The 14,177-nt window shown below is 40.8% G+C and overlaps 1 protein-coding gene across 2 annotated transcripts in view; it reads right to left on the minus strand.

Moving 5' to 3' along the window:
* STX7 (syntaxin 7) overlaps window positions 1-13,846 on the minus strand; it is a 38,858-nt gene extending 25,012 nt beyond the window's left edge. For both annotated transcript variants that reach the window (XM_070417710.1, XM_070417711.1), the window contains exons 1-2: window positions 13,743-13,846; window positions 8,234-8,384 (exon numbers count right to left, since the gene is read on the minus strand). In XM_070417710.1, the coding sequence (XP_070273811.1) occupies window positions 8,234-8,318 (85 nt within the window). In that variant the 5' untranslated portion in view covers window positions 8,319-8,384; window positions 13,743-13,846. The remainder of the gene's footprint in view (window positions 1-8,233; window positions 8,385-13,742) is intronic.
* Window positions 13,847-14,177: the final 331 nt, after the last annotated feature.

The following is a 14,177-nucleotide window of genomic DNA, read 5'->3' on the forward strand; positions in this document are numbered from 1 at the left end:
GAGAAGTTGACGTCAGCTTCCCTTTTGTGCAATCATGTGTTAAGATGCAAAAACAAGTGTCTCCTTCACCAGACTCTAATGAAAAAAATTGTATTCATGCTCGTAGTAACAAAAGGGCTCACATTTGTATAGACTTCGTATTTCATCTCATAGTCCTAAAGACCTAATGGGGACAAGAGCCAAGCACTGGTCCTAATTAACAAATAAGTTAAGTATGCACACAGAATGAGCAGCTAATTAATTACAACACAAATATTTTTTTCAACTCTAAACAAATCTATGTTGGACTAACAGCTATAATCTATAAGAGCTAAGCATTTAAAAAGTGAAACCATAAAGACTCAACATAAATATTTTTCAGTCACCTTCTCTTAACCTTTACAACATGGGCTTAAGTTCAAACATTTTATCCCTCTCCAGAAAGTTCTGCCTTTCCAAATCTTCTGGAAAACACACACACACACACATATACACACACACACACACCATGTAATAAATCCTGCATATTTTAGCAGAACACTCTGAACACATAAATTCAGATGAGTATACTTTATTACCAATGGATCAACTCTGTTCATTTTCCAAAAGCTAACTGTTAGCCACTCTGTATCTTCCTCTTTCAGATTACTCTTAAAAAACAAAAATAACAACTCAAATGCCAGAGTCTCATTAGCATTGATGGGAAGACTTACTACAACATGGTACACAGGGAAAACTTTTATCTCAAGGAATATGTTTCATGGTCAGCTGTTAATCATTTCTATGTGTTAATTTCCTCCAATTCATAACTTGGCTAATTCTGGCATGATTAACACCAAAATCCCTGTGACTACAACTGTCCCACCTCTTAATACTTAGAAATAATACCCAAGTCTAGCTGGTCTTGTGAATGACTGTATCTATTATGGGATTTTAAAAGTACTTATTATGGGTCCAGATATGGCAATTGCTCTCTTAATAACAAAGAGAATAATCCTGCATATGTTATAAGAGTTTCCGGATTCTTTAAAACTTTGGTTAAAAATATAGCCTGTTAAAGGTGGAAAACCATAACCCAGCCCAGAGGGGGGAGAAGGGGAATATGTGTGTGTGTGTGTGTGTGTGTGTGTGTGTGTGTGTGTGTGTAGCCGGTTTGGCTCAGTGGATATAGTGTCAGCCTATGGACGTAATAGTCCTGGGTTTGATTCTAGTCAAGGACACATGCCTGAGTTGCGGGCTCGATCCCCAGTAGGGGGCACGCAGGAGGCAGCTGATCAATGATTCTCATCATTGATGTTTCTATCTCTCTCTCCCTTCCCTTTCTCTCTGAAATCAATAAAAATATATCTTTTTTAAAAAAAGAATATCATGTCCTAGAAAGTGAAATAGCTCACTCAAAGTCACACTGCTATTTGGATCTGATTTCAGAAAATGTGCATGCACACACATATAGCTAGTCTAATTAGAAACTTTTCCTATCGTTTCATTGATTCTCCTAAGTGATATTCTAAAAAGTCTGATTCTAATGAGGAAATTGCAATATAAATCACAATGAGATACAAATATAGCTAAAATGTAAAAGACTATAGATGCCAAATTTGGCAAGGATTTGGAGCAATACAAACTCTGATCTCTGGTTGGTGGGAGTATAACCTGGCACAACTACTTTAGGTAACTGCTGTATCTACTATAGCTGAACACACACATATCCAGCAACCCAATTCCTACATACATGAAACAAAAGAATGTACAAGAATGTTTATAACAGCAAAGAAACATAAACCAGAAACACTCCAAATGTCCATCAACAACAGAAAGAACTGATTGTGGTATGTTTGAATATGGAATACTATAGAGTACTGAAAACAAAAGACCTACACTACATGCAACCACATGGATGAATTCCAAAAACATAATGGGAGAAAGAAGTCCAACACAAAACATATTACTTGATTCTATTAAATAAAGCATAAAAACTAAGAAAATTAATCATGTTAGAAGTCAGGACACTAGTTATCTTTAGAGAGGGTATAAGTGTGAGAAGAGCTTCAGGGGCTAGTAATGTTCTATTTATTTACATGTGTGGTGTTGTAAGAGGTGATTCATTGAGCAATACACTAATAATATACTACTCAATATGCTAGTATATATTTGACACCTATTTTTTTAAGTCAAAAACAACAATAATTATGTGATAGATTTCAATACATTTATTCTGTTTCTTTAAAAAACATGAGTTCTTTCTGTGTGTTCTGAATAAATTTTTCTATATTGTTTGTGTCTGTGCAAAGATAAACGACCTTATGAAAATACCCTACTTGGGTTTATTTATACAGCAGACTCAGCCATTTCAACCCAAAGGCTTGCTTATTTTTTGTGCTAAACATCACTAGTAGGAGTTTGTTTCTGATACTCCTAATAAAAATGTCACTTTTAAACATCTCATGCCAAAGTTTGAGAACTAAATGTAACCACTTCTTTGATTCATGATCATTTTCTAGACCTGGGATAACAAACAGTTTAATTTACATGCCAACTCCAGTCTACGTGGAATTGCTGCCTGGTGCACTGAGAAAGACTGGACGCCGTGTCAGGGCCGGACACAGAGAACACCGTCTATGCCGTGGGCAAAGGATGAGCGTTGGGAGCACACATACTTGCTGAGTCTGTGACAGCCAACAGAACACTTTCTCTCACAGGATGAAAATGTCTTCTTAATCATTTTAAATGCCCCACAGAGAAATTCCCAATAAAGTTCCTAAGAAGTTATATTATTTTAATATAATTTATTTTTGTCTAAATATATTTTATATTTAAGTATTCATAGTATTTAAGTATTTTGTTCGATATAAATTATATTACTGCAACACGGTTTAAATATTTCACTAGTAAAGCAAATTGATAAGACTACACATTATTTTTAACAAAAAGTCATTTAAGGGAAAAAAATGTTTAAATACATTTTGTTTCATCTATCCTATTCTTTGCAAAACAGAACTGCCAGAATAAAATACTAGAAAAAAAAAAAAAGGAGCAAAAAACCCCCCACCAAACTCCCATCTTACTAAATGTGATCCTTGGGTTCCTCCAAGAATGAAAAATCTTTTTGATTGCTGTTTTTCTTTTTTTGGTATAAACTAAACCATACAACCCAATACTGGGCAAGTTTTCATTAATCTATATATAGCAAAGCTAATTTAAAAATAAGCTTTCCCACTGCTCAGGAAGACTACAGCTTTACTTGAAAGATGCACATATTCTAACTATAAAGGTATCACCTTATTTACAGCATATTCTCCTTAGGTTACTTTTGTAAAACTAGGTAATTTGTGCAGACACAAATTCCCAAGATGCAAATGTACTGTGAAAAGAGTACCCAAATGCGGTGCAAAAGTACCATTTTATTCAATCTCATCCAGTATTATTAGCATTACCAGATGGGGAAAAGTGAACTGAAATTTCACACTTCTGCCTTTCACTTCCATGTGATTTCTTCACAGCCCTGCTCACTGACACACACCGGATAGTACCTTAAACTTTTAAAAACTAACTCTATCTAAATCTAAACTTCCCTTCATTTAGATACTGAACCTCAGAATTAGAAAAAATACAGTGATGACGGGTTTCACTAAATTCATGACCCCAAATCTCAAATGAATACTCAGCCTGCCATTAACCCTTCTCTGCTTCCAAGGTATGTCAATTCTCTCAGTTGTCAAAACTACAAGGAATCACTTTCTCTTCTTTCCATGGACTTCCACCAGCCTTCCTTCCCATTCTCTATCCAATGCCTTTTGCCTCCTATTTTGTTTAAAAACAGCTTATTCAGACAGGAACTCCTCATCTTCCCCCACCACATTCTCTGTTTACACCACACAACTCAGTACAGCGGACGAACCAGACACTAAAGATCCATTCCCCTTCCCCACTAGCCTTTGAGACATTTCTTTTACAATTATACTCGCCCTAGAATCTCCCTTTTGGACTGGAAAAATGCAATCTTTGGTTGATCCTCTTTCTCTTTCCATGGTAGAAGCTGCCAGTTGCCTAAATATTGATTTTTCCCCTTCTCTCTCAAATGAAGCAATACCCAGTATTAGTGAGCACATTGCAATCCAGCCTCCCTAGCAGCTAGGCATGGCCATGTGACTACATCTCATTTCTGGTCAGTATATAAGCAGAGCTGAGCAGGATTCTGAGAAGTCTTGGTCCTTCTTCCCCCTTTTCTCCATCTACACTTAGAATATGGATGTCAGACCACTCTTTCCAAAGTCACCAGTTTGCAAGGTCCAATTCTCTGCTTTTATCTTAGTCTCTCAGCAGCATTAGATACAGATGATGCCTCACTCAGTCTTTTTTTATATATATATTTTATTGTTTTCTCTTTAGAGAGGAAGGGAGAGGAATCGAGAGTTAGAAACATCGATGAGAAAGAAACATCGATCAGCTGCCTCCTGCACACCCCCAACTGGGGATGTGCCTGCAACCAAGGTACACGCCCTTGACCAGAATCGAACCTGGGACCCTTTGGTCTGCACACCGACACTCTATCCACTCAGCCAAACCGGTTAGGGTTCTCACTCAGTCTTGAAACGATTTTTTTTTCTAGAAATCCACCAAATGCTAATTTTCTTGTTATCTGGTCACTCCTGATTCTTTATGCTGCTTTCTCCCTGCCTTCCTGACCTCTACTTTTTTTTTTAATGCCCCAGTCCTCTTCTCTTAACTGTACTCACTCCTTTGCAATTATTTTAGAACTATGGTTTTATATTCTGATGAGACTCTGATGTCCTAATTCATATATTTATTTATTTCAAAAAATATATATTTTATTGATTTTTTACAGAGAGGAAGGGAGAGAGATAGAGAGCTAGAAACATCGATGAGAGAGAAACATCGATCAGCTGCCTCCTGCACAACCCCACTGGGGATGTGCCCGCAACCAGGGTACATGCCCTTGACCGGAATCGAACCTGGGACCCTTCAGTCCGCAGGCCGACGCTCTATCCACTGAGCCAAACCAGTCAGGGCTGATGTCCTAATTCATATATTTAAAATAGATGCTTCACTTAGATGTTTAAAAGACATCTCAAAAGTTACTTGACCAAAACAGAACTCTCTCCACTTCTGAACTGTAGTCCTTCCCATCTCAGTACATGCTCACCATTCCCTTGGTTGCTCAATGCAAAAACCACGAGTTATCCTGGATTCCTCTTTCTCTCTCAGTCCATTTGCATTCATCAGCAAGTCCCACTGGCTCTGCCTCCAGAGAACATCCGTCATTTCTCTCTGTCCCCACTGCTCCCACCCAGGTGTAAGCACATCTCTCTCATCAGACACCCGTGATGGCCAATGTGTCCCCCCTCTCTTTTCTAAGAGAAGCCAAAGCAATCTTTTCAAAGTGCAGATCTGATTGTGCCTCTTCTCTGCCTCTCAGGATGAAATCTAACCTCCCCAGAGAGCCTCCAAGGCCTGCTAAGTGACCTGCTCAACCTCCTCTCCGATTTCATTTCCGGTCACTCTTGCCTCAAGTGCTGTGTTTCAGCCACACTGGAGTTTTATTTCGTATTTTCTGCACATACTAATCTCTTGGCTGCTTTTTATTTAGTACCAGCAGTGGCTCCCATCTAAATGCTCTTTCCCAGTGGCTTCTCACTACCAGCCCCTTTTCCATCTAAGCTAAGGCAGCTTCTTATGTTTACACAAGACATAAGATTATGCTTCAAATATCTAAAGGTGGTGGTTGTACCTTCTAATGGTTAAACACTCTCCATATAATAGGTCTTCACAAGAATAGTAGTGGGTCTAATCACCACTTCCAAACTGTGCTAATGGCTATGCAGTAGCATACTCAGCTATCAACTATGCCATGTATATGCAACTCTGGTCCAATTTACCACTTCTCATCTGCCTGGATCAACTGGTCTCTTTCTCAGGAGCATGACCTGATTTAAGTTAACCCTTACCTCCTTTCATTTCAAGCTCACACACAATCTCCACCTGATCATCTTTCACACCACTAAACGCTTACTGCCTCTAAAATCCCAGTACACTACAGTTATTTCTCCTTCTTCCCAGAAGTCCTGGCATCATTTAGCTTGAGGATACCTTCCCTATTCTTTGGAGGAAGGCCTCCTGGACTCCTTTCTTACACAAAGGTTCTGATTTTCCATACATGTAAATTAAAATAAGTTCTCTTAATTTTCACACAGGTGGCCTGAGGCTACCAGCATGATTTCTAACCAGCAACAAGGAAGCCACAGAAAGGAGAGGCCCTTTGGAGCATCATCAGAATAGACAAGAAGCTGGGAGAATGAGGTAGAGACAATCCTGGTGCCCTGGCACAAACTGGAACAATCCCTGATGTACATTCCTATGGTCCCTGCGGTGGACAGACTTGACACCTCTACACTAATCACTTCCTTTTCCTCTAATAATAGCCAAAGAAAACAAGAATTACTCCAAAGCAGAATAAGCATTTATTCTACCCAGCTGTGCACAGTGGCACTCTTTTAGAACCATCTGTAATCTAATTTACTCCCTTTGTCCCAAAACACACTGATATCTCACTTAAATCATTCATGTAGAGTAATAATTGTTGGGAAGTTAATAATTAGATAAAGATATACAGTTTGGTCATCTGAAAACAGTCCTTATTTCTGCAATGTGTCAGCATTCTGGTAAAAAGAGTAGCCTTAAAGAAGTAGGCTGAAGAATAAAACTGTACTAACATTCTAAAAGTGTTGCCCAGGTAATGCCCAGAATGTCAAAACAGTGACCACAAGATGACTAGAATCATCCAGGTATGTGACTAGCTGTGATTTAGAAACAAAGAACAAATCAAAACAAAAATTCTATAGGCTCAAATCTGCTTACTGATATATATATTTTTTTGGTCTTAAGTACATTCTGAGGAGTAATAATTTCTAATACAATGCCACATTGGATCAGACTACTAATATTCTGTCTTTGACAGGTACAGCAAAAGAATCTGGAAAATCCAAATAGTTATCTTCTATATCAGCGGTTCTCAACCTGTGGGTCGCGACCCCTTTGGGGGTCGAACGACCCTTTCACAGGGGTCGCCTAAGACCAACAGAAAACACATATATAATTACATATTGTTTTTGTGATTAATCACTATGCTTTAATTATGTTCAATTTGTAACAATGAAAATACATCCTGCATATCAGATATTTACATTACAATTCATAACAGTAGCGAAATCACAGTTATGAAGTAGCAACCAAAATAATTTTATGGTTGGGGGTCACCACAACATGAGGAACTGTATTAAAGGGTCACGGCATTAGGAAGGTTGAGAACCACTGTTCTATATCTTCCTGAGTAGATAATGTTCCCTCCTTAGTTCTTCCCTGCTCCTGAATAACATACCACATAGTTACCCTTTACAAAATTAACCTAAACCATATTCAGTCAGATTTTTTAAATAAACATACGTTCCTTAAAAACTTGAGCCATAGTCTGTTTGGCTCAGTGATTAGAGCATCGGCCTGCGGACTGAAAGGACCAGGGTTCGATTCCGGTCAAGGGCACATGGCAGGGTTGCTGGCTCGATCCCCAGTGGGGGGCTTGCAAGAGGCAGCTGATCAATGATTCTCATCATTGATGTTTCTATCTCTCCCTCCTCTCTGAAATGAATTTAAAAAAAAAATTAAAATAACCCAAAAACTTGAAAGTACTGCCTAGTTCCAAACCTGTGAGACTTAGTCAAGTCTCATTAATCTCACCTAGAATCAGAGAGTTATAAAGCAAACATAAGTATCTACTTTTTTAACATCTTTATTCATTAATAAAATTATATTATGTGCCTGAAGCTCGAAAGAAAAATGCAGTTCAGTGTTATCTCTTCTATATATAATTATTTCTTTTTTTAAATATATTTTTATTGATTTCAGAGAGGAAGGAGAGGGAGAGAGAAATAGAAACATCAATGATGAGAGAGAACCACTGACTGGCTGCCTCCTGCATGCTCCCTACTGGGGATCGAGCCAGAAACCCAGACATGTGCCCTGACTCAATCTGCAGGTCAACACTCTATACACAGAGCCAAGCTGGCTAGGGCTATAATTATTTCTTATGTTCATCCTAAAGAATTCTAGCCTTCTAAAATCTCTTCTTAAAGGAACTCCTCCATCTCTCAAGCACTAGTAGTTGTCCTTTTATTCATCTCCACCAAGTTCAGCTAAAAATTAAAAACAAACAGTGAAGTCAATTTAAAACTCAACTTACAACATTGTGTGATCTTCTGGATGTTGGAAGAGATACGCTGGGCCAGCTGAGTGGGGTCACCAATGGTTCCTGGCACGTAAGACATGGTTGTTCTGCTTAGTCACTAATTTCATCAGATGTTGGTGGGCTATACAGTTTTCTAGGCAGTCACCTAAATAACAACAACAACAAAAAGTCGCATGGTTGTATTTTTTAAAGTTATTGACTTATGGTTTCCAAACAGTCAATTTGGGAGGTTGCAAATACAAACTTGATTAACCTAACAGGGTTGAAATCTCTCCCCTATGTCTATCCAAAAAACTAAACTTTATAAGACACTATCAAGTTAAACATATTAAACAAAATAAGGTTCAAATTGTACATTCCCTTTGAACTTCTCTGATTTCTCTAAGAAAGGGTTTTAAGTCCTTTTTTCTGTGTATAATTTTGTTTATATATTTTGTCTTTAAACTGTGAGCAACTTTAAGGCAGGGCCCACATGCTATTTATCTTTCTCCAACATTTAAAACAATTCCGGGCACAGAACAGATATTTAAATATTTATTAAACAGAATACAGACTTCAGGCTACCCCCAGGAATTTCATTACCCTAATGTAACATACAGCTCAGGAACATATGATTAATGGTCTCTAATTTTAGAGATCAAAAAGAAGGAAGGTCAAATTTGAAAGAGCAAAGTCAACAAGCGAGGAAGAAAGCAATGCCCTGTAAAATATTCACCACACAAACGTCTTCCTGATAGAGCAAGAACAACTCTCCTCTTCCAGGGCCAGCATTAGGACAGGAAGCGAAGCTGGGCTACTGCTATAGTAAGGAAGATGAAATTATTTTCTTTTTCTAGCCACACCACACCACACCACACCTCTGGGAGTTTGAAAAGAAAGAATGAAAAGGGGTGTCCTATGTACAGGACTGTGAACAACAAAGAATTTCAACTACTCCTACATCATCTTTTCACTGAGTGTGCATTGAATATTGCAGAGTTGTGGGCGGTCCATTTGTAAGCCAGCCGTCTACCACGAGTTTGCTAGAGGCCCGGCATTAAAAGAAGCACTCGGGCCTGGCTCAGTGGTTGAGTGTCGGCCAATGAACTAGGAGGTCACGGTTTGATTCTCAGTCAGGGCACATGCCCAGGTTGCAGGCTTGATCCCCAGTAGGAGGTATGTTTCTCTCTCATTGATGTGTCTCTCTATCCCTCTCCCTTCCTCTCTCTAAAATCAATTTTTAAAAAAATTGAAAGAAGCACTTGGGAGCTGCAAGCAAATACAATAAAGGTAAAGTATTTGTTTAAGTCAAGTTTGTCTTTTAGGTGAAAGGATAAAGTTAATCATGTAAAACAACAAAAGCAATACAAATCGGTGAAGAAAAGGTCAATACTGATAGGGACTGTGGAAAGGAAATACCACTCTTGCCCCTATCTAGAAAGAATTCATGAAACAGAAGCATAAGACTTGGGTCCCTGGTATGACGGGTATGGAAAACAAAGGCAAAGCGCTAAAACCTGGAGCGGGTAGACCCCGAACATGTGGACAGAGCAAACACACTGTGTCAATCACCAGAGGAAGGAGAGGTTCCGGGTCAACTCTGAGTCAGAAGATTCACGGCTGGGACAAGTGAGAGACAACACCGAAAGAAAAAGAGGAATGACCGAACATTTACTGCACATCTGCGCAATGGAAAGCATTTCACAAAGACTATCTAATTCAATTTTCAAAATCTCCCCTTTAAAGTAGGTAATGGCAAACACACCTGTTTTAACGATGAGCAAACTGGTTTATAAAGATTAAGTCACTGGAAAGGTAACCCAACCCATCCACCAGGTAGAGGTGGGATTCAATCTCAGGGTTCTGGTTCCAAAGCTACTCTTGCTGGGCTCCCACACAAAACTAATGTCACAGAAGAGGGCGGGCCCTACAGGCCGGTTTAGTTTGAATGTGTTGTGATAAGAAACCACAGGAGAATTCTGGTAGCGGAGAAGAGTATTTCTGTTCTAAGGGTCAGTGCTGGCAGGAAGTACAATAGCTGAGCTGTTGAGATGGGTACAATACTGGTTTCATGCCTCAAACACTGACATGTGCCTGGCCACTCTGGAATTCCTGGGAGCTTTTTGATGCTCTCTATTCTTCTTCATGGATCCACAGGTCCAACTGATCTATTCTGGGCCCTCTGGACCTCACCAAGTCCTAGAAGTAGACCCAAAACCAATTTCATAAAAGGGTAAATTAAAACCTCAATGCAGACAGCAGAGCCACTGCAGCAGGGTGGCAGGAATAAAGTTCCAGGCCGCTTTGGACTTGGGCCTGCAGTGACCTGTTGCTCTGGGCCCAGTCAGAACAAGACTGGATCTGGGGAGTCAATGAGACTATGCATCTACCAACCACCAATTGGATCTCAAAATTATGCATCTATTTTTTTTTCAAGAAGAGCTTTATTGAGATATAATTCATGTATCATATAATTTACCCACGTAAAGTATACAATCCAGCCCTAGCTGGTTTGGCTCAGTGGATAGAGCATAGGCCTGCAGACTGAAAGGTCCCAGGTTCAATTCCAGTAAAGGGAACAAGCCCAGGTTTTGGGCTCGATCCCCAGTAGGGGGCGCGCAGGAGCCAGCCGATCAATGATTCTCTCTCATTGATGTTTCTATGTCTCTCTCCCTCTCCCTTCCTCTCTGAAATAATTAAAAATATATTTAAAAAATAAAAAATTGCACTATTTAGTACATTTGTAATTTTAAAAAATAATACTACTGAAGTGTGCAATCCAACAGTGTTTTTAAACATTCACCAAGTTGTGCAACCATCACCACATCACATTTCATTACCCTAAAGTCCATACCCATAAGCGGCCACTCCCCCTTGCTCTCCAACCTCCCCAGCTGTAGGCAACCACTAATCCACTTTATATCTTCATAGGTATGCCTATCTGCACATTTCATATGAACGGAGTCATACAATATGTGTTCTTTTGTGACTGGCTTCTTCTCTCAGTATGTTTTCAAGGTCCATCCATATTGATGTATGAATCAATACTTCATTACTTTTATAGCCAAATAATATTCTACTACATGGTTAGAGGAAATTTTCTCCTGGCTCAATGACATCTTTCTTTTTCCTTTCCCTCTATCAACTAGAGCTCTAGAAAAACTGGCTCACAGCCAACACAAACACACTGGATGCGGAAATGTTCCTTTTTCTTACGTATGTACTCTCTTCTACCCTCTTGAGTGTATGTGTGTGAGAGGAGGGGTTCTTCCATCCACATACACAAACACACCTATATACAAATGAGTCTCCCCTCCATGTCTCCACGTCATACTCTTAACTCCGAGTAGTGTCTACATGGTCTTTGCAGCTACAGGAACTCACCAATTTCCTTTCAGCTGCCAGTGGAACTGGCAACAAGAGATCTCTGTCTTGGACGAGACACTAAGCATTGGGGCATGGACAAAGCAGTAGAAATAGTCAGTTTCACTTTCTTAATCCTGAGCGCTAGCATAAAGCATTGGATTTCCCTCCACACCGTGGCCCCAAGTGTAAGAATATATTTGTCAATTATAGCATTTGACAGAAAAGGCAATGTTCTTTTGGTTTTTTTCCTTCACGTCTGATTTTAAAGAAAGTAACAACCTAAAAAGCAAGAAGGGGAGGCATCTTGAAACATTCACTGTATCTTTAAAGGTCTTTATATAAACCAATGAATGAGAGGCAGGCAGTCTATTTTGTAGACTGCTCTGTTCTCCGTACCTGGCTATATAACAGGTGCTTAATAAATATTTGTAGAAAGAGTGAATACATGTACCTGTTTCCTAAGAACACACAACCAATTTGAGGGTAAATGTCACTATTTCTAAGACACTGAATTCCAGTGCCTTCTCTCAGAGCCTGAATGGCCCAGGCTTACTGCTGCCTTTAGGCCCCGGCTTGGTGCCACTTCCTGTCTAAAGACGCTTCTTCCCATGATCTCCATGTGACTGGCTCCTTTTTCGCAACATTTCGTCACATGCTAGAGAAGCCTTCAGTGACCACTGGATCTGAAGTGAGAGGGGAGGGGTGCCTCCATTGATCTAACTTACTGCATCATAGTGCTACTCATCATATAAAGTGACCTACTTAGTATATTGTTTAATACCTACCCCTACCTCTGGAATATAAATATGAGAGATTAACCACATTCTTTAGCTCAGCTCTTCCATCTGTTAAATTATTAGATTATCTGATTTCAGTTCACAATGCCAAGAATTATTTTTCACCCTTTCATGCACTAAGCTTCCAAATTTTAAATGGAATCACAGCAAACTTTACCCAGACTTACTGCAGATGTTTTATATATTTTGCAGCCACCAGCACCTAGCTAAAGTCTGGTACCCCAAACAAAACTTTTGGTTTGACTTTTTTATTGGGAGCAGGAGAAGTAAAATGTTGAAGAAAAATGATGTAGACCTTAATCAGTTAATATGGTATCATATTAACTTCTACAGAAACTTTAAAACTACAGCATAATTCTTAACTAGTCACAAGTTTGAGACAAACTTCTCAAAGTGGCCTGTAAAGCAGAGCTGGCCCACATCACAAGACAGTTTAACCCTGTTATCAGTTTATGCCCCGGAGGCTCAGGCCACCTCCAACATTACTAAACAGAGCAGCATTTCAAAACCATTTCCTTTTCTCCCAGATCCCGTACAGGTTTTAAATTTTACATAGTTCTAGTCAGAATACATTGATGGAAATTAAACAAAATTAATGTATGCATACAAGAGCCAGGTAAATGCAAGAAACGTAAGAGAGAAAAATATACCAGTAGCATTTGACCAGAAAAGCAATGTTGTTACTTTGTGTCTGATTTTAAATAAAGTAACAACCTAGAAAACAAGAGAAGGGAGGCATCTTGAGATACTTTATGTGTTTTTAAACGTCTTTATAGAAACCAATTCATGGCATGTATTGAGAACATCAAGGAAAGTTAGATTTAATCCAGCCAAATAGAAAATCGACCACAATGAGCCTCTGAATAAAGGTATCTGGTCCCTTTACTGGAGCCCTATAAGTCTCAGTTCTTCCAGATCCGGAAGGAGAACTTTAAAATGTGTTTTCTAAATCAGTGGGTTAAAAAGAGGAAGAGGTCAGGTCGTGTCTTGATGGGGGCAGAAGCCGGGTTCCAGAGCTGGCGGGGGCTGGCTCCCGGCCGGTCCCGCCCTGGTGCGCGCTGCCGGCAGGTGCGCCCGAGCGAGCGGGGCCGGGCGGCCGCGGGAAGGCAGCGAGGCTGCAGGCGCTGGACCGGCTCCACTGGCCGGGCAGCCAGACCGCGCCGCTTACCCGTGGATCCGGGGGGTGGGGGGGCGTGGGGCGCGCCGGGAGCTGGGGATCCCCAGCCCTCCGCCCCCCGATCGCCTGCCGCAAAGCGCAGAACGGCCACCTGACGACGCGTATAAAGAAGGAGGCGCGGCAGCTGCAGGGACATCGGACCTCGAGTGTCCGGCCAGGGACCCCCTACCCATGGTCGTCTTACCGCAACCTCCTCGGCTTCCTGCTCCGGCACCTCCTCCCCCTCCGACAACAGGCTCCCACGGGCGCCGCGCCCCCAGCTACAATTCTCAGCCGCCGGGTGTTGGCGACGGGACACCCACTGCGCATGCCCACAACACAGCCCAGGAAGGGGGCGGGGATTGCCTTTCTCCCATTGGGCCGCGGTGCTGAGTGACAGCGGTCGTCTCCCGCCCCTTCTGATTCCAAACGAAGGAATGGGCATATCTGCAAAATTGCAAGGGAAGTATTTGGGGGGCGGAGGGGGTAGGGGGGTGGGGGTCTGACTTACAGATGGTGAACGCCCTAGCTGGCGTGCAAAAATCAAGAGAAAGAAATAGAGGGCAGCTGTCTTTATCTGGTGATGCCGGCCTCCCTTAGACTCAGGATTTCATCCCGCCCCATCAGCTCATTCTGGTCT

Source organism: Myotis yumanensis, unplaced genomic scaffold (genome assembly GCF_028538775.1).
Source record: "Myotis yumanensis isolate MYYU_CA2020_CCGP unplaced genomic scaffold, mMyoYum1.0.hap1 SCAF_6, whole genome shotgun sequence".
Classification (NCBI taxonomy): domain Eukaryota; kingdom Metazoa; phylum Chordata; class Mammalia; order Chiroptera; family Vespertilionidae; genus Myotis; species Myotis yumanensis.